Raw genomic sequence first — 26,589 nt, forward strand, 5'->3', positions numbered from 1 at the left:
ACAATTATATCTCTTATCTTCTTGGATTCTTCTGATAAGCACACAATGGTTTAAAGTTTTGAAGGGCCAACACTGAATACATCAAAAAGAACATCTACCTTCAAAGGATGAAACGCAGCTTAGCCAGCAAAGATTCATACTCTGTCTTCTTTCACCCAAGGTCAATAATCATACTAACTTCTGGAAGAAGGCTGAGCAGAAGTTCTTTTTAACCAACATTAAATCCTTAACTTTTTTTCTTTATAATGGGCAAATATGCAAAAATTCAGACAAGAATCCCTATAATCTCAAATCACTCCTTGTCCTGTATCCAGGAAGATATTAAAAAAAAGAAAACAAAAAAGATTAAAAAAAACCTCAGAGTAACAGGAACTAAATGTCATTCAGTGGCACTAATCATCAGGGCCAGGAAATCCCCTACCCGGTGTGGAACCTGAGAACAAGGACAGGGACTGAATGCTTCCCAGCTACTCTGGAGAGTAACTGCTGGAACTGCCCAGGATTTGTACCAGAAATAAGCCTACTGAGTACCTTGTCAAAAAAGGAGAGTCAATGGGAATTTTGTCTCTGAAAGCTCGTCTTCTCATTTGGGCAGGATTTCTACGATTCACCAGTTTTAAGTATCCCATGAAGGCGCCGGCCGCAGTCGCTCCTGCGCTACCATTAGGTTTTTCAGGACCACACTCTGCCCCATTTGCCTACTTCTGTTTGCCTCGTTACTCTCCCTGGGCAAACAGCCCAGACAGATTTATGTTTGTTTCCTTCTATATACATAAATATATATATATATATATAAGCTCCCAGACAGTAAGTCTGAAATGGATATTTCATACTGCGTTATTTATAAATACTATATCTTTATTAAGCTGTAGCTGCAGTTCACGTTTATCATGAACATCAGCAAGAGCCAAAAAGATTTAATCACATGTCCAGATGCAGTCATATAAAGGACCAGTTTTTAACAAAGTTATCTGCATTGGCATTGCTTCCATCTGCCTCAGTGCCAGGACTGTCTTGCCCTTCCCATTTTTCACTGAGCCAAGAGAAGCATAATCAGCCCTTAGTTGCGAACTACACTGACTGCATATGCAAAACACCTATTGATACACCTTAGGGGGTTCTTTGCAAAGACTAAAACAAAATGGCAAAGTACTTCTTTCTGACCATTAGTGCACAATGGAAAGACAGCCCGTGCACACAACCAATCCTTGTGCTTTGGCTGAAGTTCAAGAGGTTCAGCTGCAGTCCCGTGAAATAGACAGTTCAGGCTGTAATATGGCTCTCACAACATATGAATGACACATGGCTGCCTGATCAGAGGGGTTTATTGTACGGTTATTTGGGTTTCTTGAAGAAAACAGGAAAAAAAAGGCTAGAAGAACAAAAATGCAGTTTACCATACACTTGAGAGTTAGAAAGCAATAACAAGATTAGTGCATATCACAGACCTTTCAGATTCCAGAAGTGCTAACAAGTGAATTATCCTGACGGACAGGTCAAAAAAAGTAACACTTGCCACGTTACCATTGACAGTGATGGTAAGCTGGGTGGAGAGAGAAAAGAATAATGTATGTAGGCAGTTTAGTTGAAGTTCATTTTCTCCCCTGTAAGTACCTTCGTCCTGGTGCAACATACAAAATACTTTCTTTTAAGGGCTCTTTGTTAACCTGGAGACTGCAACTGCTGGGCCACAATGAACAACAGCCGCTTGGGAGAACTTGTCTCTGTGAGGGACAATCCCAGGTGCAAGACCTAAATGTGAGCTTCTATATGTCTGGCTAAAACGTGGAGCACCCACCCTGGGGGTCCCAGTCTAAGAACAGGAGCACTACAGCATCCACCATGATGTGGTTAATTAGACACTCCAAACTCATTTCACAGCCAGGTAACTACAAGTCTCCAATCCAACTCAAACATTAAGCAGAAACCTGAGAAGTTCAGTTGCCCAAAAAGCCACAAACCTACCAGTAAGACAAGCTGAGTACAGTTTACTGCCTTCAGACAAGATCTGGCCTTCTACTCAAAATCCCTGTGCACGTGAAAGCCCTGGTGACACAACCTGATCTAGCTGCAGCATTTCATGGGTATGGGTAGAGCATCTCCGACTTTAGCGGGGCTCTAGATGGACTCAGACTTATGGAGCATCATCAGAATAAGCTAGGCAGCAACACAACCTGCAGGATCTGCGCTGCAGGGCCAGGCTCTGGCTGGCGTGTAAATCTAAGCATGCCACTGAATAGACATGTTTCCTGGTAATGGACACTGCACATGAGCAGGGATTTCTTTGCCCAGCTTGGGACACTACAACATGCACTCACCCCCAGTCTTAATTAGGATAGGATGAAGATCCAAAGGGATACATGCATTAAAGATGACAAGAACTGGAATATAGATGTTTCTATTTGAAATTAATCCTGTGGCACACTGAGTGAGCATTTGTTTTGTAAACAACTAGAATTATATTACCAAAAGAGAAAAACAAAAATTGCCATAATAAAGCAAAGCAACAACACTGACCTAGAAGGGTCTCATTTCTGACTATCAACAGTAAAAGATGCTAACGTAAACAGTATTAGAAGAAAAAAAAAAAAAAAGGTAACTCGTTGTTCATAGATACACTGGGTCTGAATTGTACTGATATGTATCAAGTGTAACTTTCAAGATACTACAGCATAAAATATGTTTTAAGATAGGAATTAGTAGAAAATAATTAACAGAATCCTCAAAATATTACACTATTTCAACAAATAATTCGATGGCATGATTCAAGACAAGTAATGGCCATAGAGATTACAGTAATCTTTTAAGTGGTTTTGATAACATCTTTTCAGATTCAGTGGAATTTCTGGTTTTCTGAAGAAATCCTCTCTGCCTGCAGCTTACGTGTCCACAGGTGTGCACTCTGTAGACACCCAGGCTGTTGCTATTATGAGCCTCCTTAGAAGATTCCAATTTAAACTTGTGTTTATGGCTATAAAGCCTCAAACTACAGCTAAAACGTAGCTCAGCTGTTTGCACAGAAATATGCAGCAGTTATAATGAAGTAAAATCCATCCTGCAATCCTCCACCTACAGTCCCTGTGTGTAACTGGTTGGGGAGACATAAAAATAGAATAGCAGGTAAAGAGACCTGTAGAAAAAGCCACATTTTTTAAAAGGTGCTGTGATGCCCTTCACCACCGCAGCACTGACACAGACGTGACTGCTTATCTAGTAATTTTGTCTCCTGAATATATAATTCTGAGAATCTTTTTGACTTCTACATGACAAGACAGACAACATTTGGCTCTTCCCCTCTAGACGTGTGCCCTTAATCATTCTGCAACAACAGTAAATTTAAACAGCATAGGACATAAATACATAACGTTTAAATGGACACTGACAAGCCAAAATGCCCAAGGTTGCTTTTTCTAGTCCAATAGAAAGCTGTCTTTCAAACAGAAAAAGAAAACCAAGTCATTCCTTTGTAACACTTTCAAAGTAGATGCTACATATTCTTCAAAATGCGAGCGACATAACCTTGAAATTGTCTTTAGGAGAAAGAAAACTGAACTTCTGTCCGAGCTGAGCAAATAAAAAACAAGCAGGAGAAATTATGAGAACTACATTACATTTTAAAATCAGCATGAGTTTTAACACAGTGTTTTGAAGACTGTTGTTCTTAAATGACATTCAACTTCAGGTGAGTGATACAGTCTGAGATGTTACCAGCTCTCCTAATGCTGAGGCTGGTCAATACTTGAACAGCAGCTCACGAAGGGAAGAAAGAGAAGGTGATGCTGGCGAGTGACAGCAGATCAACCCCATGCCTCAAGTCAGATCCATGCTTGGATGCCAAACACAGTCTCTCTTAATGATGAAGTGTTAGTATACAGGTGTAAGAGTTCATTTGCCTGCAGAGCTACTGTGCGCGATTTGAATTTGTTGTAATTTCATCCACGCAATAGGACAGAGAGTCCAGACTTCTAATTTATTAGAGAAATTAGGCATTGACCTTGTTAAAACTGCATGCTGGAACATGTAATCTGTACTTTGCCTTACCTCTCACTGCTCCTTTATTTCACCGTCAGGATTTCCTACATCTGGAGCAGGTAAGTATTCCTTCCATTGCTGACAAATACTGCCAGGTATGGAAGTGCCCTTACAAAGAACATCCCCACTAGAAGACTTACGTTTCCAGCATTATCTCTGGTTTCTTATACCTGGATCTGAATCTTTCATTTTGGGCGTTCACATTTATAACTCTCAGACCTATTTAACTTCACTTTTACATAGTATATGATCACTTTGTGGTCCTACAGGTCTTTGTGTAAGGTTCTCCAGGCGATTTAATCTTTCCAAATGTCACCCTAATCTACAGAGGGCCCCGCTGAAATGAACATGTCTACAGGCAGAATGAAATCCTGCTGAACATGGTGACAAGTTATGGAAGAGTAAAAGCAATACACAGTTAGAGAATCTTACTTTTGTCAAAATGGATACATTAAAAAAGGTTTCCTTCTATTGGTAAATTTCCCAGTGTTTGAAAGGCATGTCAAACTATAGCAAACAGATTGAATGCTGCTGTATCTTGTAATTAACTACAGAGAGTAATATTTTTTTAAGTGCAATAGTCCTAAGAATTATGCTTCATACATAAATGGATAAACAAAAATACTGAAACATTTTCAAGACTGACTATAGCCCCTGCCTTTGGTTCTCCATCAGAGATGCCTTAAAGCACCCCTAAATAAAGACATGTAGGCACCCTCAATGCCAGAGCTAACGTTTATGAGATAAGCACCCGTATTACCTCTTAAGACATGGGCTTCAGGACGTGTTACCTCAACGGAAGCTAGGGTTCATTATCAGTGGCTATAGTTACTACTGCCCAAAGCTTAGAAAATCTAGATCTTAAGGATCCAAATGGAAAGACAAGCAAAATCAGAGAGTGCTAGGAGTTTATGACTAAGCGATTCACCCAAAGGTACAAACTAGGGCAAGGATAAGGAACCAATGGGTATGGTATTGTTCAGTTTATTTCTTCCAGCCTGTCACCACTTTTTTTTTTAATTATTTCTGACAACACTACAATATATTCCTGCATAGCCCTCCAAATACGTTTGAAGCCCACGCAACCCTCAGCAGAGCAAGCCTGAGACTCAGGAAAGTATTTACATCTACTGAAATCAAGGAATAACCATCTATGGATTTTTGTAGGTCCTGGATTTAACCCTAAGCAAGTAGCAAAACAATGAGTAGCAGGACTTTGGGCTCCTTGTCTAGTCTTCCAATAGAAGAATGATAGAATTCTACCAAGACAGCCCATGTACTCTGTTACAAATATAAAAAATTAACATTAAAACCATAATTATTTTTAAATTGTGGTAACACCACTTGGTTGCCAGAGATGGACAAAACATCTGACTGCACAAGTATTCATCTCCCAAGGAATGCAAGGAAAGATACATACTACTAAATATACATTCAGACTGTTGCAAAGCACAGAACCAAAATATCATCTAAAAGAGAATAATTCCTGCTGAGAATGTTGCCTCTTTCTAGTGAGTGCAATTCACCGCATTAGGGAATATATTTTTGAAGATCTTAAATCAAGCTTCCAGTAGGGAAGATTTTAAAATATTCTTGTGTTGTAACAAAATGTTCCTGCTGGTGTTGTAATGAAAGAAAGCAAGAGAAAAAAAACCATCTCCTGGCAGGAAATTAATTATTGAGTATTCCACTGCTTGAGATATGCTCCTATATTCTGTGCAAGCTTTCCATTTTTCTCTTTCAGTATGTGGAGAAAATCACTATGGATAATATACAAACAGAACAAAGAGAACAAGAATATCAGTTTATTAAATGCATTTAGAAACTGAACAGACCTGGAGTGAGAGACTTGGTTTGTGCATCACCACACCTGGCACTTTTTTGCACTTTACATTCCCCTCTCCACTTCTCCATCAGATTGTCACTTTTGCTTCTGCTTTCTGAAATTACCTCTGTCAAGAATGGAAGCAGTATGCCTGGCTTTTAACATCACTTACCTGCAACAGCTTTGAAATATCACTTCCTTCATTGAAAAAAATAAAATGGAAAATCTCAGATCTTGATGGAAAGGGAAAGTAAAAGCCCATCATCATATGCCTATGTCTAAATATCCAGATGTAATTCCATTTTTAAAACCATCCTTTTTTTACCCCATGTCCAGTCCATTTTGCCAATTTCAACCCTGGCTGTCAGTTTTAGCCTCCCTGTGAAGGATGTTACATCATCCCATCAGTTACATTACAGAATATACAGTTCCGGAGGCTACATCTGCATCCAGCACATGCACCTAAAACAACTCCTGAATTCAGTGGGATCATACCACTGCAAAAGTATCCCCATGAGAGCTGACACTTCCCAGAAACCAGCATCCTGGATCCTTCCTGGATGTGGAACTATCAAACTAGAGAGGGAAGATGCAACAGACTGAAACAGCATATGCCATCTTCAAATAGTATTTTACATCAGCAGTGCTCTATAGCTTAGCTAAGACATAACGAAGAACTCTTCAAAAGAAATGAATAATTTTAGCCTTTAAAAAAGGAGGCAGAAATGGTATGGAAAACTGCTACCACAGATGGCTGTGATGCCTGCTGCAGAAACTAATACCAGCTAGGCTGTTCAGGTGCTAGTGGTACCGTTTCTCATGATCATCACCACTTGGGCTCATCTTCTTGGGCTCTTCCATCAGCTGCTGGGTGGGATAGCTCGGACACAGGATGACAGCAATGCCTCTGTCTGCCTTCCAGACCTGAAAGACCTCATATTTGTCTGGCACTGTGCATCTGCAGCAGAAGTCTCCACCTCACATATGTAAAATGTCCCATTGAAAGGGAACATTCTGGAGTAAGACAAACCATCAATCTCATAGCACCTAAACACAGACGGTCTTGCAAAGCATGCTGCAGGAGAGGAGATGCAGTAGTAGACAGGACCTCGCACCACCTGAGGTCCTTTGTGTGGCCCTAAGCAGCAGGGCCTGTCAGGATCTATGCTGGTGCTGCTGGAAACTCTGCATCATCCTCAGCTAATTTTTCATCCCAGACTCATGACTTTCTAGCACTATTACTGATTCTGCAACTGATAGACAGTGATACCAGCAGTGATTCAGATCACATTGTTTTGAGAGGAGAGAATGAATTTTGAGTTATAAAGCAGGAGCCAGTTTAATTACTACATATGAACATAGAGCATATGCTGCCCTTTTACAAGAAACTATCCTGAAAAGAAGCACCATGCTTTGCCACTGAGCTCCTGAGTGACAAAAATCACACTCTCCTGAGTATCAGACTCACCATCTGTAAAATGTTTTTCATCTCTAGAAGATAATGTGAGAACTATGTGTTACAAATCATATCTACTGTAAGTGATTGATATTACCATTTGCTTTGGAGCGGCACCTTAGAAAAAATGCCTTTTCCTCCCTGTAAGAGCCTACTTGGGGAAAAAAAAAAACCAAACTCTTAAAACCCTATTTAGTAGTGCAAGCAAGGTGACAACCAATATATATCTCAAAATTCCTTTTGTATGGTAAGACGGGAACAGGAGGCTTTTTTCATGAATATAATGTTATTCAAAGGAATTTGCCCTGTAGGATGACATTCTCCTACAAGACTATAGGAATTTTAGATAAGGCTGTGTGCATCTGTATAAATGCATTTTAAGTTCCAGAAAGGGAAATGAGTTTAACTCCTTCTTAAAAAAATAATAGAGAGGCAAAGCCAAAAGCATGTTACCCTTTTTAGGAATAGATTTCTTTTCTATCCCTTCTCAATAAATGCTCCTGAGTTAAGGATTAAACCTGGTTTAATTGCTACAGTTTTGAGCAACAAGAGATCAGAGGCAGACCATCCATGCTAACACACAGAATTGAAAAAGACAGAGCCAGGAGTTCGAAATGTAGAATTACACTATAATCTGATATTGTCAAAACCCAACGGGAGTTCATCCTGGAATCAACAGCTCTGGCTTCACTCAAAATCTGAATTTCAGAGGTTATGACGATGCAAGCTAAAATGTTGTGGAGTGACCCCATCAGCAGTTAACTGCATTAATATAACATCAGATCTGAAAGAATGGCTAATTTGAGTCTCTTTTCTGATAAATTATACATCATCTACAATCAAGCCAAACCAAAACTGATTTCCAGCAACTGCACTGCCTCTGCCAGTAGTCAGCGCCTTAATATCATTAAGCATAAACAGGAAGAGATAATGACCTATAATTCAAGTCTATTATTTTTATGGAACATGAAGATACATTGCAGTGTAATGTGAGCTGTTGATCAAGGCTGGTATGTTACATTAAACAAATTGCTCTCCCATAAGCCACTTCTGCTTTTTCTTCTTTCGTCGATTCTTGCTGTCCTTGCCAGTCACAAAGAGTTGGCTGGAGAGGGGCAAACGTAACTTTGGAGGAGCTACTACACTGATACCGAGCTACATTCCAACCCAGGTATTTGCATCCTTTCCGCCAGCACTGCCTGTGGCAGAATAGGGCTGCATCTCGCAGATGACTTATCCAATAACTCTGCCCTTGTTTATTCAACAGTAGCTTATGAGAAGGCACATTAAATTGAGTACTCAGATAGCCACCCGGCTCCCTTCGGGCTGCGCTGGTACGGAGCCGGGGCCGTACCCCGAGTGCGGCCGCGCACCCCCAAACCTGCGGGTGGGAGCGCAGGGCGGGCTGTGCCCCAGCCCGCGGGGCGCCTCCGCCAGGCTCCGCGGGCGGCCGGAGGCAAAGCTCCCGCTACCCGCGGCGAAGGGCGAGCCCCGGCACCGCTCGCCCCGCACGCCCGGCCGGCAGGGTCCCCCCGAGAGGGAGCGAGGTGAGCCGGAGCCTGCAGCCCGCGCCCCGACGGCCCTCAGGAGGAGCCCGGGGCGGTACCGTCCCCCCGCGGCGGGCACACCGGCTGCGCCGCCCCCCCAGAGCCCCCGCGCCCCGTCCCTCCCGCGGGGCCCGGCGCCGCTCGCCCCTGCACCGGGGCTCTCCGCCGGCTGGGCGGGCCCGGCGCCCCGCTCGGGCGAAACTTTGGCCCCGCCATCCTCCTCCTCCGTCCCCGCACCCGCACCGCCCGCGCTTCGGGAAGCCGGGGGAGCCCGCACAGGGCGGCCCGGGGGGGCGGGCACGGAGCCCGCAGCAGCGCCGCGCCAGGGCACGGGGAGAGGCGGGGGAGGAAGGACCGGCACGGGGAGAAGGCGAGGAAGGGGCGCGGGGCGGCGCGGGGGCGGGGGGAGGCGGTTCTCCGGAGGTGTCGATTTACCTTGGAGGTTCTGCACTCGGATGTCGCTGATGTGCCCGATGAGCTCCTCGCGCTGGAACCAGTCCCACTCCTGCCCGGCCATGGGGACGCAGGGCCGGGCCGAGCGAGGTCGGCAGGAGCGGGCGGCACCGCCACCGCCGCCTTCACCGGCACCGACGGCGGGCGCGGAGCGGGCGGGGGGGCGGCCCCTCTCCGCGCCGCGCCCCGCCCCGCGGCCCTCCCCACTCCCGCCCGCCTCCCTCCCTCCCTCCGCCCGGCCGGGGGCGGTGGAGCGCCGGCGCGCAGTGAGGCGGGGGTCCGGCCGTACCCGCCGCCGCGGGCAGTCCCCCGCCGGCCGCCCCCTTCCTCCCCTCACCAGCGGCGGCCAGGCTCCCGCATCGCCGCCCCGCAGAGCGGCGCGGGCGGCAGCGCACCCCCTGCCCCGGCCGCCCCCTCGGGCGCAGGCGGGTGCGGGCCCGGCCCTGCGGAGCCCCCCGGCCCGGCGGCGCGCTGCCCCCGGCCGGAGCCCCTGCCCCGTCCCGCTCGGGAGTGGCCTGTTGACGCTCCAAATAAATACGTTTTTCTTGCTGAGGCAGCAGGGGGACTGCGAACAATACCGAGCTCCTGCCCTCTTTCTCTTGCTGTGCCCGGGGACGGGAGAGGTGTCGTCCCCAGGAAGAGATGTCACGCATCCAGGGTAGAAAGGGAAGAAGAAAGTATGAAGGGCAGAGGGGGTTTCCTTGTAGAGATGAAATAAGCACCACTAGAAATTGAAAACACTAATACGCCCTTTGCACACTCATTTAGCCTGCCCTTGCTAGCTCGTTTAGGCTGTTTGAGTTCTTTTGTGGTGAATTTTCACATTGAATATCTTAATTTACACCGTTTTTATCAAAATCGCACAGTAATTGTTGTCAGCATCACTAAAATCTGTGCCCTGCAAACTTTGTGAACAGCATGAGCGTTTCCTTCACATACAAGTCATTTCCTTGCAATATACCATGATTTGTACTTCCGTGCCTGGTTTCTTTTCCAACCGTGAAGACTGTATAATGTAAACAGCAAATTCTGACACAATCCAGTTGGACTAGTATAGCATCATTAGGCTAGCAAAACACACAAGCTGAGATCTACAAAGTTAAATATAAACAAATCGGGGTGTAGAGATTGTGACTCTTTCAAGGTGGAAGTGTTACGTGATCCCAGGTAAATGCTCACTCCACGCAGCCAGTTGTTTCACCCAGCTCAGGAGTGCAGCACTCTCCCCACAGCCCGCTTGGCTGATCCGTCTGTTGTGACTCAAAAACAGATGGAGATGATGAGAAGGCAAAGTCCTTCATAAAGCATCCAATAGGTGGGCAACGGACTCCGCACAGTGAACTATCCGTCAACTGTATAGCAAACAGTCAACTATCCTGAAACCCTGTCTCCAAGACTCTGGGGTGGTCTTCAGCTGTTTATAAGCATCAAGGCTCAAAAGTTTTGCACAAATTTAAGGATAGATGAATGCCATGCTGAAGTTTATGAACCTGAATGCAAGGAGCAGAAGAAACAGCTTGTGGAAAGGAAAAAGCATCTGAACTCAGCCAGATTTGCACAAATTGCAATGCTGAGCTTTAACTTCATTTTGCACTGGGAGGACCTGTTTTTTCCAGGAGTTATCCGAGTGGGCCAAATACATCGGTACCGCATTTAGAGGTGGAGCTGGAAACTGAGCAGGTGTGGCTGTGGGAAAAGCAGGTGAATGGTCATCAGTGAAATACTGTCTGCAGGGGACTGCAGAGGGCTGGAGGTCCCTAGTCCATGCCACCGCTCAAAGCAGGACTACTGCCAGCACCAGAGGGGGAGAGCTGAGGCTTTGTCTCATCATGCGTGGGCACCCTCCAAGAGCTGGGGTTTCATGAGCTCTCTGGATGGCCTGTCCCAGTCTGTGCTGGCCTGCTCATAAGACCTCCCAGTGGATGCTTGCTATGGTCGGTATGCCCGCTGGAGAAAGGGAGATGATATGAGACACAGGGGAAGTGAACAAGTCTGCAAGCTTCAGCAGCAGAATCATAGAATCACAGCATCATTTAGGTTGGAAAAGACCTTTAAGATCATGGAGTCCAACTGTAAATCTAACAGTGCCAAGTCCACCACTAAGCCATGTCCCTAAGTGCCACATCTACACCGCTTTTAAGTACCTCCAGGGATGGTGACTCAACCACTTCCCTGGACAGCCTGTTCCAATGCTTGACAACTCTTTTGGTGAATAATTTTTTCCTAATAGCCAATCTAAACCTCTCCTGGTGCAACTTAGGGCTATTTCCTCTCATCCTATCGCTTCTTGGGAGAAAAGACCAACACTCACCTCGATGCAACCTCCTTTCAGGGAGTTGTAGAGAGCGATACGGTCTCCCTTGAGCCTCTTCTTCTCCAGACTAGACAACCCCAGTCCCCTCAGCCACTCCTCACAGGACTCGTGCTCTAGACCCTTCACACCCCAGCATCTCAACGTCTTTGTTGTAGCGAGGGGCCCAAAACTGAACACAGCATTTGAGGTGCGGCCTCACCAGTGCCGAGCACAGGGGGACGATCACTGCCCTGGTCCTGCTGGCCACGCTGTTTCTGACACAGAAGGTGGACACTGAGGTGCAGCAGAAGGACCAAAGGTCAGAGGAAGCAACCCAGTAACTCCTTGCTGCCAGCCCCACCTGACGTGTGGTGTTGCAGCTGTGATTCATTGCTCTCTGCACACTTTTCTGGGGCTAAATACTGCCGTGGCCCTGCTCCCTGCCCTGCTTGAGAGCTGCCCAGCCCCGCTCTCGGGGTGGCTGAAGGTACAGCCCCGGCACCTCCGGCACCTCCAGGCCTGGCGGCTGTAGCTGCATTTGACCTGCACAGTCTGGGTCTCAGCATCAGGTTGAGTTTGAGATGTTGTAAATGATTAACATTGTGGGCATGGGGAAGTTAAAACTTCTGCTTAGGGAGAAGAGAAAGGCATTAAACCTTTCTTACCTGGGAAAGCACCTGCTCTGTGCAGCCCCATCTTCTGAAGACAAAATGGCGGTGGGCAGTGGGGCCCAGGAGCCGGCGCAGGCTGGGACTGCCCGCTCCTCCTGTGCCGACGGGAGGTGAGAGCACCAGCCCTGCTGCCTGCCCTTCTCCTGCCGGTCAGTCAGGCAGGACCTCCACCTTGGCCTGGGCCAGGCCCATCTGGCAGGTCTGGGCACTCCAGTTTCTAGCCCAGCGCATCAACATAAGCTGCATCGACCTCGTCTTGCATTAATACGCTGGGTCCCGAGCTACTGTGAATGAAAACTCTGGTCCAGCTTCACTTCACAGGGGTGCAGTCCCGCCCACAGCCTGACAGGCATCGCCTGCGTTTGTCCGTCTGAGACCTTCAGACAGTTCTTTGGCACCTCCCCAAACCAACTCCACCGTTAGCAGAAGCCCTCATAGGTAAACCTCCTCCGAGATGGAATAAAATCACAATATATGCAGAAATAAGTGCTCCAATATGAAAATCTAAGGCTCTAAAATTGTAAGGACACTAAAAAATTGTGAGATCAAAAGGGGCATCCTTTATAAACATGTTTCTTTAAGTTTTTACATTCTTCCCTGCAACCATGTGGTCTATGAATGATCTCAAGAAGAAAGTATGAAATCTGAGATTCTCACATAAATCCAGAACTTCAAACGTTATGTTACTTGTCATAAAATCCACAAATACTTGTGGGAAATTATCTGTGAAAATACTATATGCCTTCTAAGAAGTAACTGATTGTATACAGCAAGGAGGAGTAAAGAACAAAAAATGATTTCAGATTTTATTATTGAAGTTCAGTTGCCTTTTGACGTTTAAGGACAATTCTATAACTGAAAAAGCAGATTACGTTTGATTAAGTCTCTTGGCTCACACTTGTTACTTAGGGCAACACTGTAAACACTTGGCCAAGAGTCTGAACTGTAGTATCAGGTTTATTTAAAATAAGATTTTGGTCACATATGAGAAGTTGGTGTTCTAGTAGGAAGTTCATGAGGAACTTACTGCTCTTCTAGATCACCTTCATTTTTTTTCTTTTTAGTCTATGCAGAATAGAGATGTTAAATGATGTCTCAGTTTGAGAAGAAAAATTATACTTTAAGATTGCCTGATAGTATCAAATCCTACAGCTAGGCTTTGTGCCTGTCAAGATGGAGGGTGCCTTGTGGCTCCTGCTAAAACAGCATGGGAAGATGTCTGACACAAAGGAAGCTATTTATGGAATTAAGGAAGATATTTATGCCATTGTAGCTAAATTGCTTTGGCTTTATATAAACAGAGTTCCCCATATGAACAGTCATTCCAGGGATGGATTATTTTCTGGCTTTGCCTAAACCAGTTCCAGACCAATGCTAACGAGAAAAAGATGTTGTTTCTCTTGCAATAGGTATGTCCACGTGAGGACATTGTGCGTATTCAACTAAAACCTCAGGGAATTGTAACTTCCTATCCAGGCATGCCTTAGGCATCCCTGGCTGCTCTGGTCAAAGAGCTACAAAAATAACTCCACATTGATCCCTGCTAGACCTCCCTCTCCTCACATTCCCAAAACATTCTTATTGAATGCCGCAGGCCTGCAAGGTGCTCCTCTGTCCACGTCAAATAGGGTTTCTGGAAAGGTGGTGGGCATTTGAATTCTTCCCCTACACTACTGGCATAGCCCTCAAGTCTTGGCTTGCTCTTCTGGCTCATTAAAGGGGCTACACAGAAGGTGAAGGTCTCACTCAATTTTTAATCTGTTTAGTTTTTCTGAAGGCTTCCTGGAAGAGGACTGAAAATGGAGGCTTTCTTACCCTATAGCTGAATGAGGAAAATAGAGGAAAGTTGAAGTCTGTAACACAGGAAAGTAATCCAAATTCTTATTTAACTCTCATATTTTACAGCTACAGTATAACCTGACCTGAATGGTGACTCCATTTCAAAGCAATAATCGTGCCACCATGGGTCTCATCAACACTTCATTTTCCTTGTTTAGCCTGTATCTGAAACAACAAGGAGTGCCAACCATGAGAAAAGACTCATTAGTTGTGCCAGAGGAATAGCTAAATGAAGATTTCATTTCTATTACCCTGTCCAACAGCAGCCACCCTTAGTCTGGCTCCTCTGCCCACACACATGTAAACAATGGGAGGAGTACCATGTAAAATAGACTTTCAAAGCAAAACACCAGAAAAGTCAGGAGAAAAAAGACATTCTAATTCAACCAGGTAAACAAGAGACACTCAGGAAAAGGTGTAAAAGAAATGAGAGATATTGTAATCAGAGGAGTAAGCAACTGGAGGAAACGAGGTTGTGCACAAAAAACTAAATAAGCTATGAAATCTAAGTCCTTTATGACTTTCTTTAAAGGCAAGGGAAAGTACACTCTAACGTGTGTTAGAGTATCCAACCAAAGTTTGATAATAAGCAATAACTTCATTTATAAAATTTATTTAATTAATAAAATGAATACCAGCTTAGAAACAGGAGTGCTGTGCCCCACTAAACCAGTGCTCCTCTTGGTCCCTTTCAGATGCTAACAGCAGAAGAGGTGTGGTGACTGTTGGCCCTGCCTCAGTGTACCACTGAGCATATGTACAAACTCTGGATGGTGGCCAGCCTCCCTTCTTTCCCTCTACTCTGTCTCCTTCTTCCTTGACTCCCAGAAGGCCACCATGTAGGCCACACTGATGAGCCACGCTGATTCACAACTGGTGCCATGTAATGGCAGTAAGCCGACTTTGGCACTTGCTAGAAGGTCTCTATATGCTGTAAACAAGTTTCCTCACACAGTTTCCAAATAATGCCAGGAGTTACAGTGGCTTCTAACCTGGACAAGTTCAGCTAAATTTGTTTTATTTCATTGCTATCAAGGTGAATTTTGTGCCAACTTAGTAGCAAAATGGACTTTCCCGTGAGCAGTGGTATTTTCAAGACTCGGTCTTTTGGGGTAATGGTGTCACATCAGGGACAGCTTCCGTGTGCAGAAGCTGTGCAGGTGAGGTCCTTCTGATTCTTCACTGGGGTGGCTGGTGTGGTGGGAGCAGGGTTGTGTAGGTCACTCCCAGTCCTTCCTCTGTTATTTTTTCATTAGCTTTGGTGAGCATGGGTTATTTTATTGTGATTTATTGAGAACATGCATGCTTTAATTGACAGAGGCAATGGGAAATGTCCTTCCCTGGCCTGCAGGCTGCTTTTTTTTACATTCAGTTTGGTTTTCTGCTGCTCTTTCGTGCAGTCTGAAGGTTGGAAGAAAAGGAGAGTAGTTATGTAAAACTCATTTGAATATTATGTACTTGTGGAGCTGATTTGTTTCTGTTGCCATGGGCCTTTTGTTCAAAATCTCCCCTTTACTAGGGCAAAACTCTTCCTTGATTCAGCAAGGAATTGACACAGTAAAAACTCTATCTAGTTTTTGGAAACTTGTTTGCTCTTTTTCCCTTTTTTCCCCTTCCTATTTTTCCTGTTTCTGATGGATGCAGGATGCAGTTGGTCTCATCCATGTGACAGTATTGTGTAATTCTGCCCCTTTGAGCCTGGCTTGCTCTCAGTCGTCTGTGACCAACTGAATTCAGGACCTTCAGATTCCCTTCTGTATACTCCAGCATGCTATGAAGATTTGTTGCCTCAGTAGATACTGAACAAAAGTTTCAATGTGTGGCAGTACGGGGATCTTTTTTTCCAGCTGTAGATGTTGTGTAGCACCCTAAAGGCCAGGAAAAAGACCCATGAAGTAAGTCTTTCATCTTGAGACCACCTGAGTGTCTCCTAGGAGTTCCCAGCTCTTCACAACCCACTCCCATAATATAAATTTCATTGTTTCATCCTATCTCATCTCCATGCAAAGGTAGAGATGCCAGCCTGGTGCAAGCAACAGCTTAAACATGACTCAGGAAACAGAGGAACCTATGTCATGTAGGGGCTTATTCATGGAAGGAGAAAGGGACCACAGAGCAGTGAATTGCTATGGTGGTTATTTCTGTAGATGATGCCCAAAGGTAAAATCCTGTAGAGCTACATAAGCTGGTGAAGTTGTGCAGGAAGAAGCAATCCAGCCACAGCTGAACACTACTTACAGCAGGCCCACTCACCCTGCTGCACAATGTTCAGATTCAGGTGACCCTAGCTAGCCAGGTTACCTTCTTCTGCCTGAACTGTCTTGATTAGAGAAACTTGGGGTGCTTTCACTGTATACACAATAGATACGAGTCAAGACCTGTGCAATAATATTCACTAGCAAAGACTAATTCTGGACATAACTACAAATATTTAACACAGTGTAAATTACAAATCAGGTGTCTCCAACACCATCCAGAAGTGAATGCTTCAAGTAGAAAATGGAGATTGCATGGTCTGTTTTTTACCCCATGAATACTAGGATTGGAAGCTGGGCAGCAGGCAGCAGGCAGTTATTACAGTCTTTAAGCACTGAAGTTGCAGATGCTATAAAAATAATGATAACATTGCTGGCTTTTATACACAGCTTTCCATCTGCAGATCTCAAATCTCTTGTATATTGCAATTTGCTGTAATTTCCTGGTTTAACCTGCCTGAAATTAAATTTACAAGCCCTGAAATATTATTTTATATTATAGAAAGCAACCTGCATTTTTTTTCAGTAAAATGTTTGTGGAAGGATGAAATATGTGTCATTTATCATGCATACTTCATCATAATAACAAAATGAATTAGTTTCTTAGAAGCAAGCAAGCAAGCAGGCTTCTTTTGAACTGACTGACCTCTTTCACAGCACTGGAGATGTCAAATATTCTCCAAATGCAACGTTCAGCTAAACTGCCTGTCAATGCAGCTCCCCTCAGAAGTAATTCAACCTTTCCCCTATCTGTTTGTTTCTATTTGAAGAAGTGGTTTCAATTTTACATCCAATCTCAAGCCAGCTTGGCTGTGAAAGAGATGTAAGAAGAGGTTCCTTCCCTGGCCTTCCCAGACAACATTAGCTTTGCAAGTAACAGAAATATATAAATGTTTCAAATGGAGGGGCAGTACCCCATAGCTGTTGAATAAGTGGATCATTTCTTGAGGTAAAAAGTAGGTGACTCTGATATGTAACCTGCCAGGTGGAGGCTTTTGCAGTATGAGATGCACTGATGGTTCCAAGTTTTTCCCGAGCAGGCATTTTCAAACCTTACTTGTATTTCACTGAATATTTAATGTCACAGTTCTGCCAGAAGCCTCTGAAAATAGGGAGAATTAAAACCCAGCAGTCATTCCTTAGCAGACGGAGGTTGATGATTTTAAAAGTTTCTCTTTACCATGTTTCAAAGCCTGACCTTGAGGAGTGCTACCAATGCCAGGCATGTCCTTGCGGTTGCTGCAGATGGCAACTTAGAAGTCCTGGTTGGTGGTACTTCACCCGACCACAGTTAACTGCAAGCATCTATCAGGATTTATCAACCTCTAACCAATATGTCATTCAAGACTAATCACTTCAAAAGTAATGTTAGCGAACACACAGTGGAGCCATTGCTTAAACAAATTTCGATGTCCCTGCTTTGCTGGGGTCAGCAGGGCCCTTGCTGTTGGGCTGGAGAGCAGCACCCCAGTAAAGATGTGTTCCTAGTGAGAGGTGGCTGCCTACTTCCTATCACTGTGCATTTGGTAAAAAGGGATGAATATAGCTGAGACTCAGTCTCTAGGTTTCAAACACTTCCTTTAAACAGAAAAATCTGGAGACAGAGCAAACTGTGGTCTCTGTGTGGGGTACCAAAAAGAGCTTCCTGCATTCAGTTTGTAGGTATTTGTGTGTGCATGAGCAGAGAATGCAGGCTGAAGTGATAACTTCCCAATGGTTCAGCATGGGGATTTCATTAAAGTTGCCTCTTCCCATGTCCAGCCTCTCCCTGCAGCACCCAGTTATGGCTGCATCACAGAGGTGAGTGTTGAGGGGCTAAGAAATTGGTGGATTTGTACATATTTATGCATTGATTTTTTCTGGTTTAATAACTTCTTTGCAAAAACGAAGAGCAATTAAGGACAAAGACAAGAGTATGAGGCATCATCACTTGGCAAATAAGTGTTCTTAAGTCAGCTTTGACAGAAATATTTGTACTTTGCTTTGGAGAAAGGCTCGGGAATACATCCATTTATGTGTAATTCCCTTGACTTGAATGAGCAGATGATATCATAGTACAAGATTCAACTGGAGTAATTTGAAAAAAAGTTTGGGGATGGAAAACAATCTGTAATTCTCCCCTTAGAAGAACTAGTAAAAAAAAAGACAAGACATTTGGTGCAGTCTCCCACCTGCCAAAACCAGCACAGTAGTGAGTGATGAGTTTGAATGGAAGTCCCAAGGGCAATAACTGTTTCCAAGATTGTAGAACTGCTGATGCACAAATCTGCCAAATTGCCTAGCTTTAGTAAGATCTGGTAAGGCTGCCCAGTTGCCCACAGCTTGAAAAATCAAGGATTTTCTTCATTATAACTCATGCATTTTTATACAAGCCAATGGCTTATCCCATTTGATTCAAAGAAACTTTTATGGGAGCTTTTTAAGATTCCAGGATGAGGTGAAAGTGTGACCACATGTCATCATGCTGAAGTGTTCTGTCTGTTGTATTCAGTGATTTTTACTTGCTTTTACACATCTTACTGCATTTTGTTGCACAAATGATTAAAAAAGTATGTATCTGTCCAGAAGCTCTTTCTTATGATGATTGGTAAAATATCATTGAAGTATTTAATGAGGAGGCAAAGTGTTCAGGGCATTTCATGCATATGGTTAATTTTCTTCTTAAAAAGAAAACACCAGGCATTAGGGTTTTTTAAATGCACTGGGGACAAGAAAGACAAAAACCAATGGCTAAAAGCTGAAGCCAAGAGGAATCCAAATGAGGACATTTTAATAGTGAATCAGTCATCCAGAGAAATGATGATTTGCCAACTCTTACAATCTTCAGAGAGAGAGAACATGCCTTGCTAGAAGATGTGCCGTACTCAAACACAGTAGAGTTTATTCAGAAGTGGGTTAATTGTGTGACTAGTAATACAAAAGCCATATCAGAGGATCTGTTTAATGGTCCTTTACCTTTAGTTTTGTAAGGTTTCTCTTAAAAGTTTTTCCTTTTATTTTTCCAGCTCTTACACAGACTAAGTCAAAGAGTTTTAATTCCATTCTTTACAGATTTCTGCCTTGGAAAATGAAGCCTTTGAGTAAATCAAAAGTAGTAACAGCAACTGCAAAGTGATAACAGTTTGCAGTTAGTGCTCAGCCAGTGGGAACTAATTCACTCATTCAGAAAGCTACAAAGCTGTCGTTAGATGTTGGTTTTTTTTTTCTTTGGTCACTATCAAACAGATTGTGATTAGATCCATTGACAAAGGTGAATGGTTTGCTAGTCATAATTTAATCCTCTGTTGTCAATTCAGTAAGAGTCACTAAAACACACAGTTCATTTCTAGCGAGGTTGTCCTGCGTTTATAGGCAAAATCATTACCATAATGTTTGAAAACGCATGCTGCTAGATACTTGTTACAGCACAGTTCATACCTGTGTGTGTGTGCAGCCTGTATGGCCCCTCTGCCAAGGATGTGTATAAAAATATCTATGTATGTACATATACATACACATATATATGAAATTACAGAATATGGGAGTAAACAGAAGAGTGTTGTTGGAACACGAACATGTGAACAGGTCTGTGTTCATTCAGCACCATCTCTACCAGTCACATACATCTGTGCAGGAGCCACTGCCTCATGCTCCTCTCATACAACTTCACAAAGGCTCCTAACATTCACATGACATTTGCAGAGAGACGCTCTGATAGTCAGGGGATGCTCTGCTACCACATGACACTTTTTGAGAGCTCTTTTTCACCGTTTAGGCATGTTCTGAGAGTTAAAATACAAATAGCTACACACCTATGGGAAGTTATCATCATCATTCACTGTATTCAGAGCACCTGAATTTGGAAAATCTGGACATTAATTTGGCTTTGACTCTGGCTTAGGATGTACATGGCCATATGTAAGTCTCTTAACTTCTCTGAATTCATATGATCTTATTTACAGGATTGGATGCTGTTTGCTTACCAAGACCTACTTCTCCCAGCTCTTGTGAGCTGCTACACTCACGTGTCTTCACATGGAGGAATTTTCAGGAAAGCTGTGTGGTTTTACTATTACTTGTGTAAACAGAAAGCAATGGCTGTATTTTGACTGGTTAAAGTGAAGCAAGAGTGATCAGAAGTTTTATTCATGCACATTTTAAGGTAGGGTATCAGATACAGCTGTGCTGAACTCTTTTTTTTATATCCTCTTTTAGAGCAGCCCAGTTGGCACTGCATGTGCTTAACCCCTCCACCCTCACCAGGAACGGTTCAAAAGATCTTAACCTAAGGCCATCTGTGCAGGGAAATGGTGTCACCTGCCCAGATTATGGAATGGGTTGCAAACCCAGCACCAGAAATCACCACCGTTTTCTTCTCAGTTCTGTTGCAAATGGTATTTGCTTAAAAGTCCATTTTCTTGCAAGGAAGAGAACTTTTGCAGGGGATTAAGTATGTTTTTGGCTTCAGCAATAGTGGGAGAAACATAAGAAAACAGGCTTCAGTTGTATCCTAAAGGTAAAAGGGCCAAAACAGAGGGAGAACAAATAAAAATATAAAAGAAGAAAAAGAAAAAAGTAAGCAGTGCTTATTGTTTTGAGAAATCTCCTGATTTCTGAGCTGATTTCAATGATCTTTGACCAGCTGCAAGCACAGGTATGCTCTGCCTTTCCTGCATGGCTGAACAGACAATACATCAGTTTTAAATCAATTCTCAGCTGACAGGAAAGGATTGCAATCTGTTTAATAGTGCCTTTACTGCAGACAAGTAGACATCTTTTCTGAAGGAAAAATATTGGGGTCACGGCTAATTTCCTGAGACCAAAGGAGAGAGGCCTGCAGGCATCAGTTGTGTTGGGGAGCACCATGCCATGTGTGTGGATGACACCCCACAGAAGTGGCCTTAAGTGCACAACCGCAACCAGCGTCAGGTCTCACCTCATGTATTTTATGTACCATAAAAGCCACAGCTTTATTCCCACCCTGGTCCTCAGCTTCTGACAGCTTAGTCTTTCTCAGAGAGCTGGAGTAGCAGCACACAATGCACAATGTAACAGGTCTTTTGCTGTTCCTTCCCACAAACCAGCCATTGAGCTGGTCAGGAGCCATTAGCACCCAGTTCAAACACAATGTAAATTCTATGAGAACTCATTGTTTTTATAAAGATCACGTGCAATCTGTTGCCAAGCAGCCTACACAAATATTTAAAGCCTGCCTCTTTCTCCACACAAGTTTTAAAAAAACAAAACAAAAATAATAAGAGCTTTTATTTTGTGCCATAAAGGCTGAGAGGGAATTAACCTCTAACTGCACAGGTCCCAGACAGTGGGATGATGGAATTATTGCTATGTGCACGCATTTCATGGGGATCACGCTGGAGACGACTTGGCTAGGAGGCTGGCTATATACCTGTTGGCTTCGTTTTAGATTGTCATACTTTTTGCCAGTGCCAGTTAGGTCTTCCCAAGTCCCTCTCCTCTTGAGAGGTAACATTTTCTGGCTAAGGCTAACCCTGAAGTAATTACCTAATTTCTAATGACTGCTTCCTCATCCCAAGACACTTCCAGGGTCTAGGCCCCCCTAGGAAGAAAGGCTACATTGGATCATGTTTTCCTCCCTCCCTCCATCCCTGACATTGTTCATATCTAAGGATATGCTTGGCTGCTTTGCTGAGTTGTCAGACAGGAACAATGTCCCGTCTGTTAAATGTGATGAGTGCCAGCTCTGGATTTTTGTGTAGCAACTTGGAAGCAGATGCATTTTTAAAAATACTTGTAATGATTTTTACTCTTACCAGACTTCAGTTTCACCAATATGAGTTATCAGGCTAGGTTTTTCTGTTTGTTGGAACAGTCTCCAGGCATGGAGCTGTCTAGTCACCCAAGAATTACCATCAGTATCACACAGGATAAACCTCTTATCAAAAAACGGACCAAGTATAAATATAAGCAATGGCTGGAATCACAGCTGCGTTTTTCCATAAGAACAGGTCTTCATACAGTGTGTACCTTTGCGTGTGCAACTGGAATACTCAGAAGGAGTCATTTCCCAGCCAAATGAAGGCTTGATGCCGTGGATCAGTGACTCTAGGGTCTGATTGCAAGGAGACATCTACGATCCGCAAGGAGTCAGGGTTATGAAGGTACTGAGGATGGCCCAAAGAACTGCATCAAAAACTTGTCATTCATCTCCCATACATACCTATATTATAAGAGAAAGACTGTTTTCAGGACATTTTGTGACCACTTCTCTCTCACATTTGATTTCTTAGGTTCAGGTATCATTCAGCATTTTGAAACCAATGTTTCATGCTTGGAGCAGAATCATATAAATACTGTCTGAGTTCCCTGAGGTTGTAATTTATATGATACAGGTCATGTAAGTTTTAAATCAGTTCCTCCAAACTGATTTCAGAATTGCCTGGAACCATACTGCAAACGCCATTTAGGGTGACCTGACCTATTTTTTGCCAGACAAGTTTTAAAACTGGTTGGAAAATATCCCCATTTTAGCAATGACCTTGTTAGTTATAACCAGGTCTTGATCCTATAATATCTATTAATTATAATAATTTTCCTCAAAAGGTCACTTACCCACGTGTTCATAAGGACATAATTTCCTGTAACTTGCATAACTGAGGTAGAACTGAAATATATTTTCATGGCTTCTGGTTCTACAAAGATGCAAATACCTACAGAAAATGTGCCATGATGGCACTGTCATGGTAGTAACATTAGTTATATGTACAACGGTTTTCTGCATCAAGGCATTAGTGTGTAAAAGCATAAATAATTTTGGAGATTTAACAATTTTAGCTATATTTACCAGCTGTGATTTTCTGTATTTCCTTCAGTGAAATGCTTCAGCAAGCAGCATAGACTAATAGACAGGATTTTCCTTTGTTTCCAGTTTGCTTCATCTGTGGTTCTTATGCATTGACAATGAGGTCCACAATATGCCCAAATGAAAACGATCATTTAAACTCACAAGAAGCAACTGAAAGTAACCAATAAACACTACTTAGAATCATAGAATGTTTTGGGATGGAAGGGACCTTTAAAGGTCACCTAGTCCAACCTCCCTGCAATGAGAAGGGACATCAACTAGATCAGGTTGCTCAGAGCTCCATCCAACCTGACCTTGAACATTTCCAGGGATGGGACAACTACCATATCACTGAGTAACCTGTTGAAGAGTTTCATCACCCTCTCTGTAAAAAATTTCTTCCTTATACATATTCTAAATCTAACCTCTTTTAGTTTAAAACCATTACCCCTCATCCTATTGCAACAGGCCCTGCTAAAATGTTTGTCCGCATCTTTCTTATAAGCCCCCTTTAAGTATTGAAAGGCTGCAGTAAGGTTTCTCCAGAGCCTTCTCCAGGCTGAACAATGCCAACTCTCCCAGCCTGTCTTCATAGGAGAGGTGCTTCAGCCCTCTGAACATCTTAGTGGCCCTCCTCTGAACTCGATCCAAAAAGTTCATGTCTTTCCTGTGCTGAGGACTCCAGAGCTGGATGCAGTACTGGTGGGGTCTCACCAGACAGCGTGGAGGGGCAGAATCACTTCCCTCGACCTGTTGGCCACACTTCTTTTGATGCAGCCCAGGATTTGGTTGGCCTTCTGGGCTGTGAGTGGACACTGCTGACTCTTGTCCAGCTTTTCATCTGTTAGTACCCCCTAGTCCTTCTCTGGAGGGCTACTCTGAATCCCTTCATCCTCCAGCCTGTATTGATACGGGGTTGCTCTGACACAGGTGCAGGACCCTGCACCTGGCCTTGTTGAACCTCACGAGGTTCACACAGACTCACTTCTTGAATTTGTCTAGAGCCCTCTGGATGTCATCCCATCCCTCAGTAATGTCAGCCACACCACTCAGCTTAGTGTTGTCTTCAAACTTGCTGAGGGTGCACTCAATCCTGCTGACTGTGTCAGTGATGAAGATATTAAACAGGATGGGTCCCAGTATGGACCTCTGAGGGGTTCCGCTTGTCACTGATCTGCATATGGACATTGAGCTGTTGACAGCTACCCTCTGGATGCAACCATCCAACCAATTCCTTGTCCACTGAACAGTCCACCCATCAAATCCATCTCTCTCCAACTTAGAGAAGGATGTTGTGAGGGACTGTGTCAAAAGCCTTACAGCAGTCCAGATAGATGACATCTATAGCTCTTCTTTTGTCCACTGATGTAGTCACCCCATCATAGAAGGCCATTAGGTCAGTCAGGCAAGACTTGTCCTTGGTGAAGGGGTTGTCTCAAGTCACCTTCCTGTCCTCCATGTGCCTTAGCATAGCTTCTGGGATGATCTGTTCCATGATCTTCCCAGGCACAGAAGTGAGGTTGACAGGTCAGTAGTTCCCCTTTCTATCCTTTTTAAAAATGGGTGCAATGTTTCCCTCTTTCCAGTCACCAGGAACTTCACCTGACTGCCATGAGTTTCCAAGTACCATGGAGAGTGGCATGACCAACATCAGCCAATTCCCTCAGGACTCTGGGATGCATCTTGTCATGTCCCATAGCCTTATGTACGTTCAGGTTCCTCAGGTGAGAATGAACCTGATCTTCTCTTATAGTCCCCATCTTATGGTCCATCCACTCAAGAAGCGTGGGATGAGAAATTTCCAGTGAAGACTGAGGCAAAAAAGTTGTTGAGTACCACAGCCTTCTCGTCATCTGTTGTTACAAGTTTGCCAGTGCAAGAAAACAAACATGGCAGCTTTTCTTCACTATTGAAAATGGGAGCACAGGGTTGGTCAGATGGGGTCAGCCAGGAGGGGCGTCTTGTCCGATGTCCTCTCCTGGAACCATGACTAGTACTGGGAGAATCAAAAGATGCAAGAACCTCTTGTGAAGCAGACGTGAATTAGTCTGTCCCATGTTGGACGTCTTCCTGGTTTCTTAAGCAGAGATTGGCATAAAAGCCGGCACATTACATTTAATGTTGGTTCTGAGTTTATTTGATCAATGCTAACTAATGCATTCTGGGTATTAGTGTTACCTCTGCACAGATCTGATAACAAGATTAAACTGGATGGTGGAGAACTTTGGGATTTGCTGTAGGAGCAGCTTTTATGCTGCCTGGTTCTGTGGAGTGACTGATTTGGTTTCAGCACCTTGGCTTTTCAGGCAAGGCTCTCTTTTCTGACATTGCAGGATGGGGAAAACCAGTGCTTTGGCAACAGCCCTGATCCGTAGATATCTGTTTTATGTCTGTCACATAACCCTGTGGCTGGCAGCCTGATAGCTTTTCTGGGAGGGTGGTCTCCATGCTAGCTGAGGGCCACTTTTCTCCTTCCCTCCTCTGCTGCTCCTTTCCCTGCTCTGTGCATGCATATGCATCCCCGGGGCAGGAAGGGTCAGGCCAAGTCAGTGGGAGCCTGCAGGGACCGGAGGAGAGGCCATCAGAGAAGAACCCCTCTTTCCCACCACACACCCACTGTGTTTGCCATTGCAAACACACAGGAGAGGAGGTCTCTGCAGGGACCCGTGCTGTTTGCTATTTGCAGGCATCACAACGCAAGGCCCATTTCAGAGCCGAGATCAGACTGTCTCACTGTAAAGGTCCCTTAAAACCTGCAGTTCCTTGATTTTTATATTTTTTTTGTATGTGTATATATATATATATATAATATAAGTGAGAAATTGCTTGTACCACAGTTGGGTGACTGCAAGATGAGTTTCTATACGTACGATGATTAACGCACCTTCTGACCGCCAAATGAAACAAAGAACCTCAGGCAAGAAGGAAATTCGTAGTCGCGGTGGTCGATGCAGAAAACGCCCCCAACCCCACCCCCACCCCACCCCCACCCCCACCCCCCACCCCACTGCGGGGCAGGCCGGGCTGCAGCTGCGGGCCGGGGGACCCGCGGGCAGCCGCGCAGCGCTGGGCACCGCTGCCCTCTCCTGGCGCCTGCCCGCATCTCGGCCGGCCCCGGCTGCGCGCTGCGGACTTGGAGATCTCGGGGGGCGGGGGGGTGGGGGTGTTAGAAACCCCACCGCAGGGATACACGAGGCACAAGAAAGTGAGGTTTTCTGGTTGTAACCCAGCTGACTCACTCACAGATCACTAAAGGGCTGTTTATTTGTGTATGTGCGTGTGTGTTAAAGGCAAAGACAGTGGCAATTCGCAGAAAGAAGCTTTCCCGTGTTTCCCTGCATGAGGGGGACCGGGCCCACCCACGCTGCCCGCCCCATCTCCCTACCTTCCCCACCAGCACAGCCGGGGCCAGACAC

The 26,589-nt window shown here is 44.4% G+C and overlaps 1 protein-coding gene and 1 long non-coding RNA gene across 2 annotated transcripts in view; one reads left to right on the forward strand and one right to left on the reverse strand.

Annotated features, from left to right (window-relative positions):
- CLMN (calmin) overlaps positions 1–26,143 on the reverse strand; it is a 96,882-nt gene extending 70,739 nt beyond the window's left edge. The window contains exon 1 of the mRNA XM_080396257.1: positions 9,296–26,143. Within this exon, the coding sequence (XP_080252383.1) occupies positions 9,296–9,377 (82 nt within the window). The 5' untranslated portion in view covers positions 9,378–26,143. The remainder of the gene's footprint in view (positions 1–9,295) is intronic.
- Positions 577–26,589, forward strand: part of LOC308067431 — a 30,926-nt gene continuing 4,913 nt past the window's right edge. Inside the window, exon 1 of the long non-coding RNA XR_013929596.1 lies at positions 577–8,484. This is a non-coding gene — a long non-coding RNA (uncharacterized lncRNA). The remainder of the gene's footprint in view (positions 8,485–26,589) is intronic.

Source organism: Falco punctatus (assembly GCF_963210335.1).
Source record: "Falco punctatus genome assembly, chromosome: 7".
In the NCBI taxonomy this organism is placed as follows: domain Eukaryota; kingdom Metazoa; phylum Chordata; class Aves; order Falconiformes; family Falconidae; genus Falco; species Falco punctatus.